At 45.5% G+C, this 11,150-nt stretch overlaps 1 protein-coding gene across 2 annotated transcripts in view; it reads right to left on the reverse strand.

Annotated features, from left to right (window-relative positions):
• The window catches only part of NIPAL3 (NIPA like domain containing 3), a 47,178-nt gene extending 36,252 nt beyond the window's left edge, over positions 1-10,926 (reverse strand). The window contains exons 1-3 of one of the 2 annotated variants that reach the window (XM_082832846.1): positions 10,831-10,926; positions 9,807-9,950; positions 7,480-7,785 (exon numbers count right to left, since the gene is read on the reverse strand). In XM_082832846.1, the coding sequence (XP_082688972.1) occupies positions 7,480-7,545 (66 nt within the window). In that variant the 5' untranslated portion in view covers positions 7,546-7,785; positions 9,807-9,950; positions 10,831-10,926. Of the gene's footprint in view, positions 1-7,452; positions 7,786-9,806; positions 9,951-10,830 lie in introns of both variants that reach the window. The other variant, XM_082832845.1, reaches the window with a different exon arrangement.
• Between the last annotated feature and the right edge of the window lie 224 nt (positions 10,927-11,150).

Raw genomic sequence — 11,150 nt, forward strand, 5'->3', positions numbered from 1 at the left:
GAAAGGCTTGTCCTTCGCTCATGTGGAATCTTACTCTGGTACATTGCCCCAAATTGTAAAACCACTAAGAAACCCAGGGGAATTTTCAAATTTTGTTTCCTGGGAGATTTCTTTAGTGATAAATGCCCATTCTAGGAACTGTTTTCTCTCCCCCTCTCATACGTATTCCTGTAAGCCATGACAGATATCAGAATGGGATAACTTGGCCCTTGTTAAGATATTCTGAAATCAGAAAGTCTGATTTAACTGATGTTTGTACAATAAAAACTAGCTTTGTTAATTAGGTTACACCTACAGTTGTAAGTTTTGACAAAAATATATTCAAGCTAGGGATAAATACATGTACAAATATTTATAGTAAATATTTGCATTATATTCTAGAGTTAAAATATATGTATTACAGTACAGTAAGGGCAAAGGTGTAGTAAAATTAATAATATTTCAATTTCCCCAATCCTTTCTGGAGACATGAGATTAACCCAATGTGCCTCTAAGTGAAAAAAGTGACCGGCATAATTGATCATGCTTTTTTGGTAAGCTTCACGGAAACTGTAAAAGCAAAAACAAATCCTGTTCTAAATTAAGTATGTCTAGTACGTTGCTTTGAACAAAAATGAATGAGGTCCTAATCATACTGTTAGCTGATAGGTCAATAAAACTAGTTTATCACTACATGATTTTTAGCACATAACTTGGAAGGAGTTGAAAGAATTCAGTGATACTGCTGTAACAATACTTCTTCCATTCGGGGTACATGAAGAGACTCAGCACTTCTAGCCATAAAAACCAAAGCTTGTTACAGGATTGATGCTAAACCCTATCTCATTCTACCAATTAATAATATTTACCTTGAATATTGAAAATCAAGTCCAAATCTTTTCAGATACATTTTTCTAATACAAAGTTATTTTTGTTCAATAATGATGATAAAAATTTATACTGCATTAATCAATTGCTTTTATTCAATTGTATAAAAAATTCTGTATTGAATCAATATCTATGAACCTTATATCAAAGGAAATTTTAAAAAAGAAATTTGGTTACATACTCTACATTCTTTCTTTTAGAGAAGTACGATAGATGTCCGTAAAAATTTTAAGTATTGAAAGACAGACACATATAAACAAAGAAGAACAAGAGTGTTTTTGCTCACCACCCAATTCTGCAAGGATTAAGCTGTAACTTGTTGCAGTCGATAACCGACAGTACACTCTGAATGGAAATTAAGACAATGACAGGATGCTCTGTGCTTGGACAAGCAGGCCCCTTAGATAGTTAGATGCACATCTCAGGAAGAATTTTAATGAACCCAGATTCTTGCATCTTCCCACACATTAAAAAAAGCACTAAATCATTAACTTGAGATATCTGTTCTCTGTGACCAGCAGTAATCTTTTACCAAGATGTATACTTTATCGCATGCATTTCCTAGCCAAAAATCACATACGTATAAACTGGTTTCCCCCTCAACCTCTTCAGAACAGCTTCCTCAGAGCTACTGAGTGTCTGTCTCCCAGGCTATAGTCCTCAGTAAGGTCTCTGAAAAAACTTAAGTCACAACTCTTAGGCTGTGTGTTTTTCTTTAAGCTGACACAATTTTGGGATAAAATTCTGTGGGGAAATGGAAGGGAAATAGAATGATGTAAACTTTCCAACTGTTAAAGAAGAGTCTTTTCAGAAGTCTGATGGTAGGGATCAATGGTCTTTATATTCTGGGGGCTTTAGTTAAGTACGTGTAAGAGTTTAAAAAAAATAATTTAAATGTGTCAGGAATTACATACTTTGTGAATATTTAAACTTGTAATCATAAGTTTTAGATGTCAATGAAAAGAAAGTGTGAGGAAATACACAGTGTTTCCTTAGAGGGGCAAGTTTGAGGACCTCAAAGGAAGCCCTTCACTACATGTGGTTCCTAAGGATTGAAAGCAAGGACCTCAACCTCACAGGAGGCAAAGAACTTGGGGCCAGGCAGGCACTCTGCCTAATAACTCAGTTTACCTACGCTAATGAGTAAATTGTTACAAAGTGTTAAGTGGCAGTGATCTTGCAGGAACTGCCTTCGGCAGGTAGGAGACAAAAAGACTCTGGTTGCCGCTCCAAAAACACTTCAAAGCTGCTTTAACACCTTAGTGGGAGACAGGGGAGAGCTGGAAACAGGCCCCAGGAACTGTGCAGAAACGGAGACCTGAGCAGGGGCTGTTCAGAGGACAGCTACAGGTTCAGGGTCGGCAGGCTGCTGAGATCTGCTTCACTAAGCTTCGGTTCCGCTCTCTTCTGCTAGTTGGGATGATGGTACCCCTCTGTCAGAGCTGGTACATGAACTTCTTGAGATCATTTGGAAGAAACACTTAACTCAGTAAATAAGAATTAGGGTGAACCATTAAAATTGCCAATATCCAACCAGTTTTGACCCACAAAAGTGGTAGTTTCTTTTGGTTCGACCTACAACTGATGGCCACTACATTATTATTACCCAGAGATACCAAGCTGTCCTCTGATGAGACTGAATCCACAAGGCTGCTGGAGAATGTGCTGTGAAATGTGACATAAAATGGAGTCATTTAAGTCAGGGTTTTAAAATGGGGCTGGGGGGTTTCCCTGGTGGCGCAGTGGTTAAGAATCTGCCTGACAGGGCTTCCCTGGTGGCGCAGTGGTTGAGAGTCCGCCTGCCGATGCAGGCGACACGGGTTCGTGCCCCGGTCCGGGAAGATCCCACATGCCGCGGAGCGGCTGGGCCCGTGAGCCATGGCCGCTGAGCCTGCGCGTCCGGAGCTTGTGCTCCGCAACGGGAGAGGCCACAATAGTGAGAGACCCACGTACCACAAAAAAAAAAAAAAAAACAAGGTTAAAAGGTTACCATAATAATATTTATGGAGCATTTATATATAATATCACATGTATTATATATATATATATATATATATATATGTCAGGCATGGCACTAAGCCCTTTCTACGCATCACCTTTGAGCCACAAATAACCCTATGAAGTGGGTACTACTATGAGTCCTATTTTTAGCACACAAGTTGGAAGGAGTTTAGGGATGAACGAAGGAAGACTCAGAGTAGTTAAATAACCTGTCCAAGGTGAGGATGGGAGAACTTAAAGCTAGAGGTCTGACTTCCAGTTTCCTGATGAGAATCTGTGTCCCACTGTTTCTCTGGGGTGTCCTTCAAAGGTGGCAAGATAAAGAAAAAAAGATCTCCACCTTGTAAGGGCTACATTCCCACTAATGACACAGGAAGCTGAGGTTTCTTTTAAAAGCCATTACCTCAAGCATATTAATCTCCACTCATGACGACTGGCTACAGACACAGTAACAGCGCAATACAACTTCACGCCCTTTCATCCAAGGGTTTCAAAGGGCTTCGTCAATGCTAATTATGCCCCAAACCCTTGTGATGTGGTGGCTGGTTCAATTTTATGAGCATTTAAAGTCAAGCAAGGAAGCTGCCAGCAGCCCAGGGGTTACACAATTTGAACACACTCCTACCAGCCGCCCTCAAGTGCCCGGTGGAGGGCAATTCAGAGTTGAGGCGACAACCAGCAGGGCTCCTGACGTTAAGTCCCTCCTCCAAACCTCAGCACTGGAAACTGTGAAATGGTGGTGTCCGGGTCTACTGGCAGGGAGGGAGGAGGACAGCAACGGGAAACTCCAGCTCTGGACACTCTGCTGGGAGACTTCTCGACCCAGCATGCTCTGCTTTTGGCTGAGGAACCACCCGGGGGTTTTCACCAAAGTTATTCAAAGTGTTAAGTGCTCATAAGTACATGTGGACGGCTAACCCGGGACAGGGATTCGATCTTGGGATCAATGACTCTGTGCCTTACGAAAAGGTGCAGACTGAAACACCGGTGCTCCCACTGAGGGGCAGGTTCAAGCCATGGCTCCAACAGACCCAGTTGTCAAGGGAAGGGGGCAGCAGACCCACAGTCACTTCCCTCTCTGCTTCAGCTTACCGATACAGATTTTGAAGACCAGCAGACCTGGGCTGGGGTCCTGCCTCTGCCACTCACTGCTGTGTGACTTCAGGGCAATCACTCTGAAGCCTCAGCTTCCCCTCTGAAAAATGAAGCTGACTGTAAACCCTCATGTAATAAATATTAAAACAATTCTAGCTGCTACCATTATTATTTTTACAATTTTTATTTGTATCATCATCATTAGCATCAGCAACAGCTCTAAGGACCCTTCTGGCTCTGATATTCTCTGATCCAAGAACTGATCTTTTACCAGCTACAACTCTGAAAGAAAAGAAACTGTTCGCAGAAAAGCAGCCACAGGTCGCAGAGGCAGGAAACCTTGGATACTGGTATCCAAGTGAAACCTCAGCTCAGATCTGTTCCAGTGCCTGCTTTACATCTGCCAACAACAGCATCTATTTACATACCGCAGTGACAAGACTGTCATCACTTGCTATTTAAACTGAACTCTCACAGTCCCTTGGGCTTAAAATGCTAACAGTTAAGTATAAACGGCATTCTGGCTTGCTCTGAGGGTTACTCATATTCAAATACAAGGGAGGCAGCAGGCTGGCTAATAGGCTCTGCTACACCCGTGACCTGGCTTCAGGCCAGCTCCCTGACGTTTACCTTCTCCAGCAGGTAAGGCGTTACCTTATCTACGACACTTAATAACCAGTATCAGGGGGAGAAGGGGCGTTGCAGAGTGCCCAGCACAATGTAGGCAAGAGGAAGTGGTGGATAAAACCACGGGCTTTGGCAGAGCACAGGCTTGTTTCAAATTCCAGTTTTATGACCTATTGACTGTGTGGTCTTGGGAAAGTTAATTAACGTCTCTGTGCCAGTTTCCTCATTTGTAAAATGGGGCTATAATAGTACTTACCTTATGGGACTTTTGTGAGGATTAACACAGTCCCTGTTATAGTAAACACAACAAATGTTAGTTGCTATTATTATGATGATGACTACCATAGTAATTGTGAATTGGCTATAAAAGTGTGGATAAAGGACCTATATTTTCCTGCCAGGAAGACTGACAAAGGCTTCATGAAAAAGGTGATATTTGAGCTGGAGCTGGAAGGGTGGGTAGGATTACCACAGGCAGAAAACTGGAGATGGTACAGGCAGCTTCAGTTTCCTTTTCTGTAAATTCAGGTCATCCTCATAACTACCCTATAGGATGAACTTAATTCTGATGTGCAGAGGAATTACATGACTTTCCCCAAGTTATAATGCTACAAAGTGATAGAGCTGGGACTGGAAGCCAGGTCTCCCTGATTCCAAAGGCCATGCTCTTAACACCCTGCTGAATCTCTCTTTTTGTGCCAAATTCTGTCCTAAAGGGTAGATACTTGTGGAAATGGCTTCCCCGCCACCCTTCTAGACTCCTTCAGGCAGGAGATATCTCAATTACCTACATAGCTCCCGCCCCACCCAGCATAGGCACGTATATGGCAGGTGCTCAGTTGAGAGACCTGTTTGCTAAATAGAAGTGAGGCCCGACTCTTGCAGGCTGAAGCAGAGCCTCCAGTGTCAGAGACACGCAGGGATGCCGACCCTCGGGCAGCTCAGCCTGTTGGTCTCACTGACCACCTTCCCCCAACAACCAGAATCCATTCCCTGCTGGGTAGGGTGAGCGTGGGGCTGTAACTCAGGGCAAACTGCTTGTTTCTAGCCATCCCCCACCAACGTGGACTTGGGGCCTCTCAATGTTTTCCCCAAAGGTAGGAGATGCCTCCAGGAAAACCCACCCAGCCACAAGCCCACAGTGTGGAGACACCATGTTTGCTGGAGGACCCCACCCCCAGCCACTACTGATTGGACGAATGTAGACACCTGACCCAAGCTGGGCCAATCAGATCCTCCCTCTTTTGAACGTGTGATTAAGAGTTCTACCACCTTTCAAGCCCCACGGCCCTTCTTGCCCCTGGGTTCCATGAGCTACCCTGTAGCCTTACAATAATTTTACCTTTCCCTTCAGCGTCTCTGAAATGGATTTTTATTCCTTGCAACCAAAATAGCCTTAAAATCAAGGAGGAAAGAGACAGCTTCCCCTTAGAAGCCCTTCCCCTTCCCCCAGGCAGAATTAACTACTCCTTCTTCTGCTCTGTGCACCTTCATCTGTTCCTGTTTGTAACCAGGAGACATTTCTGAGTCAAGCGGTGAGTCAAGCCCCTCCTGCATGCCTAGCGCTGGGCTACGTGCTTTCTCATTGATCCATGCAGCCGAGGAGGGATGAGGGATGGAGGGAGGTGTTGCTACCACCATCCTACCCGTAAGAGAAGCTCTGAGGGTTACCTAAGCCCTACATCTAATCACTTAGATAGGAACAGGTAGGGATTTGAAGCCTAGCCTTCTTCCCTTTATTCCCCCTGGTACTTCGGTCAGCTCATCACCCTTTGTTCACATGCCTATCTGCCACCTCACTTCTTAAGGTCTTTGGTAGAGTCACTATGACTTATTTACCTTTTCTCCGGCATGAAGATACTTCTGTAATAAGTAACTGAATAAAATTTGTGATTAAAATGGAAACTTACTAGACGCCTCATGAGGGAGAGTGTTCTGTGTTTGTCCATTTGGCATCCATTCACCACAAGGGCAATTATATTAACTATATTTTCTTATTTTCTGTATTCTTGATGCACTGGCATTTGTGAGCTCGCTTCCTGGGGAGAGACTGCCTCTTCCAGGGCTATCCAATTTTTTTTTTTGCAGTACGCGGGCCTCTCACTGCTGTGGCCTCTCCCATTGCGGAGCACAGGCTCCGGACGCGCAGGCTCAGCGGCCATGGCTCACGGGCCCAGCCGCTCCGCGGCACGTGGGATCTTCCCGGACCGGGACACGAACCCGTGTCCTCTGCATCGGCAGGCGGACTCTCAACCACTGCACCACCAGGGAAGCCCTATCCAATTCTCAGAGATAGCAAAGGGGCATGATCTCTGGGATGTTCACTGCAGCATTTACAGTCATCCCAGATTAGAAACAATCTAAACATCCAACAATAGGAGGTCTTTCCAGCAAATTTTGATACAGCAGCTCAACAGATTACTGCGCAATCATTCAGAAAGCATGCTTTCAATCACTACTCAATGACGTGGGGAAATAGTCCACAAATAAGGTTAAGGGAAACAACCAAGAAACAAAACTCTCTGTACAATCTGATCCCCAATCTGTAATACCAGAAAAAGACAGGAAGGAAATACACAGAAATATGAACAAAGGTTGTCTCTGAGTAATGGAGCAGGTGATTTTTTTTAAAAAATCAAGGAATGAATTCCTTTTAAAATATTTCTCTACCTTCCTATTTTTATATATTTTAATGAACATTTCTTTTGATTACACATTCTCTTGTACGCGTGGAGGGTCTGCCTGTTTCTGCCAGCGATAGGCACGCGGACCCTGGACCTATCTGTTAGCCAATGCTGCACCGTGTTACTTTCTTGTTAGAAAAATATAAAATTCCCAAACCAAAAAAATAAAAGCTCTTGCCTTGTAGGAGAAGGAAGCCTCACTCACAGGGTCAGCACTGCTCGCGGGCGGGAGCTGCTGCAGCTGCAGGGCTGCTCTGTGGGCTCCGTCCATGGTGGTCTAAGGGCACATCCCACCGGGCCTGGTTTGGCAGCTGCAGCTGCTGCTAAGCCATCTTTCCTTGCGGGGTTCGCCTCCTTCCACCAGCCATCACTTTCCCACGCGGAAGGAGTACTTCAAGGCTCTTTTGGCCAATTTACAGCCTTTTCCTCACCTTCCCTCAGAGACGTGCCAGTTTCTAGGTCTCTTCCCAGGCACACAGACAGGGATGCGTTTCCTGATTCTCGCAGTGCTCTAGACGGTGGGGAAGAACATTAAAAATGCATGTACAATGAAACACTGAAACATTATCATCTCAAATAAAGATATGGCTCACCTGCCTCAAAGCCTTTTCCCGGCCCTTTAAAAACCCCATCCCTTGCCTCCTTTGCTTCCTTCCTTCCATCATATCTTAATTTAAATGCTACTTTTCTATAGGCTCCCCTACATAAGAAGTAGAACACTACCTACATCTACTTCTCCAGGACTCCAAAGAAAGAAAAAAATCCCACTGCCATAAAAAAGGAACCATCTACATTCTGATGCAGGAAAGAAAGAATGAGAAGAAAAGTTATCTCCATGGAAGATGGAAGAATTGTCCTGCTTCTGAGGGTCAGCCTAGCACAGGTGATACAACATTGGACCAGGAGGGGGAAGACCTAAGTGACCAGATCATTTTGCCTCTGGAGTCTCAGTTGCCTCATCTGTAGAACAGGGGTAAAATGTGGCCTCAAGTAAAACAAGCAATGACGGTAATTCCCATTAACTTCATTGGACTGATATTTTCAGGGCATCTCAAGCTTTTCTACCAAATAGAGAAAGAGGAATTACGCCCTTAGTGTTATAGGAAGCACGGCCAAAATACCTTCTGCAAGTGCTAAGGGTTTCTTTGACGTCTTATTAAAAAAAAAAAATCATACAAATTTGGATTCTACTGCAAAGTCTATGTTTATTTATTTTATTTTTTTTGCGGTACGCGGGCCTCTCACTGTTGTGGCCTCTCCTGTTGTAGAGCACAGGCTCCGGACGTGCAGGCTCAGCAGCCCTGGCTCACGGGCCCAGCCACTCTGTGGCATGTGGGATCCTCCCGGACCGGGGCACGAACCCGTGTCCCCTGCATCAGCAGGCGGACTCTCAACCACTGCCCCACCAGGGAAGCCCTATGTTTATTTTAATATAAAAATATTTTAAATTACTTTTGATCCGCCATGTGCTACCTGTTTTACCTTGGCCAAGTCATTTAACTTTTCAGCCAGTCTCCTCTGCTGTGAAATATGGATATTCGAAGCCCATGTGTTTTGAGAATTTGGTGAAATAATGCATATAAAATATGTGCACAGTGAATGGTCAATGAATGTCAGTTATTATTAGTATTAATTTTATTATTATCGGTCTAATTATTTAATTTGCCTATGAATACACCTTTCTTTCTCTCAAGCAACGAATATTTGAGGGCTTACTGCGTGCCAAACAAAGTCTCTGCTGTGCCTCAAGGTGTCAGAAAGCTGCCTCCTATCTTTCCTGTAGCTTCCAGTTCCTTCTGTTATCTAGCACTAGGCCCAGGAATTCTGGCTCCTGGTGTGAACAGCACAGTCTTATGTTATAGGACTAACACTGAGTCCAGTATCTAGGAGACATCAGATGCAGGGCTTAGCAGAGGGGCAGCACTTAAGACAATGTAGCCCAGGTCTCACTTTGTCAAAAGGCCTCAAAGTTAAATGATTGCTTCTGCCTCTCTAGATGAGGTTATATATTCAGTATATATATACCTGAAGTACACTCATCAGACAACTTTGTAACTCACATCCCATAACCAGACCTCCCTGACTAAAGCCCTACGAATATTTGTTTGTAATCTTGTGAAAAGCGTAATTATTATTCACTATACTTTTATGCCTTAGGAAGGAAGGGTGGCCCAGGGTTCCCTTGATCTCTGAGACCCTCTTAGAGGCTTTCGGCCTGGAGGTGAAGGGGCACTGGAGCACAAATTCTGGGAAGCAGTTTGCTGAATCCCCTGCTCCGTTGCTCCCTGCCGAGATCTAGCCCAGAGCCTGGCACGGTGACCTCCATACATACCTGCTGACTGGCTATAGACAGGCCTGTGAAGCACCTGGTGTACCGTGGCTGCTTCACGGGCAAGAAGAGAACGGATTACTCAGGCCTAACCAACCACGACTCCAGAGATACAGCCAGTATAGCCAGCCCCGCCCACAGCACGTCAGAGAGACCTCAGGGATGTGCCAAGAGGCTGATGGGAATCCAGGCCCCTAACTAACCTCCTTTGGATCAGCTGGTTCCTCCAGGTGGGTTTCTGTTTTTGCCCTCCTTTGTAGCGGCTGTGGTTACTCTCATTTAATTCGCTTTGAAAAAGCAGCTTCCCTCTCTGCCTCAGGAAACCCAGGCCTCTGAGGCATCATGGCCTGCAAAGACAGAAAACTCTCCCTCAGCTGGGTAGCCGTTGGGACTAAAAGCCTTGGAGGAACTCTCTGCAAGTTGCCCTTCCTTATAAGGCACACATTCTTTGCCAGCGACTCTCTTTTCCTTACTTCAAAGCACTTTTCCAGGACTAACATATGCCCTAGAGGCAAGGATCCAACTCTCTGCTGCCAGCCACCCCTTAATTTTGAGGCCCCTCACAGCCACCAGTGAGCACAGGGTCGCTGACTCAAAAAAGGAAAGATAATTCACTAGGTGATGGCTTCCACTCCATCCCCCAGCCCTCATCTCAATGAATTACTTCACTGACCCACAGAATACGGTTTCCCAGCCTACAGAAACGTAGCTCGTGGCTGCTAAGAGTCGGGTCTTGGCTCTGCCTGAAAAACTCAAACACGCCCTTTCCCAACACCTGCAAATTCAGCTTCCGGTTGCTGAGTGCCAGTTACAGGCCAAGCGCTTTCCCTTTCCTGGGCTTTGGCTCACTAAAGGGTTACACACTAAAGTCCCCACCCAATGCGCAGGAAACAACTTCCAGAGGCCAACATGGATCAAGAAGGCCTTCTCTCATCCACCTGATAACTCCACCGTCTGCTATCGCCCAAGCCGGCGTGTATAGGTACAATTTAGGCGAAGTTACTCTAGTTCACTTCCTGATTTGGTAACGCCTGGCATCACCTTTACTAAGGCAAATCCATGCCCCTCTCCTCGATGCGAAAATGGAAAAAGCATTCTGAGGCAATGAGACCCAAAATGACAAGGAAGATATTTACGGTAGATGATCACAAATGCATTCGCTTTTCCTGAAACGAAGGGTGAATTCAAGTCCCCCTTCCCCCGCCCTTAGTCTTAATCACTACTCACCGGCGGCGTTTCCGCTAAGGCCCACCTATCAGAGGTTTCTGAGCAATGACTTAGACTCTTCGCGCAACCCGGAGACACAGCCTCCCAGATTCCTTCCCCAACCCAGAGCTGCCCGAGTGCTGCAGTGTTTTGCTTTCAAGGCCGCGATTTGATTTGCCAGACAGCCTGCCAGTCAAAAGCTGGCAGGCATTTGGCGCAGGCGAGTGGCTGCGAGGAGGGGGTGGGCGGGACAGACCTCCGGCATTGGCTCCGCCGAGAAGCTTGCTTGAAGCGTAGGGGGAGGGCCTTGAGGAGGCGGCGCCCCGCAGGAGCTTTGCGCT

Source organism: Leucopleurus acutus, assembly GCF_964270905.1.
Source record: "Leucopleurus acutus genome assembly, chromosome: 2".
Lineage (NCBI taxonomy): Eukaryota > Metazoa > Chordata > Mammalia > Artiodactyla > Delphinidae > Leucopleurus > Leucopleurus acutus.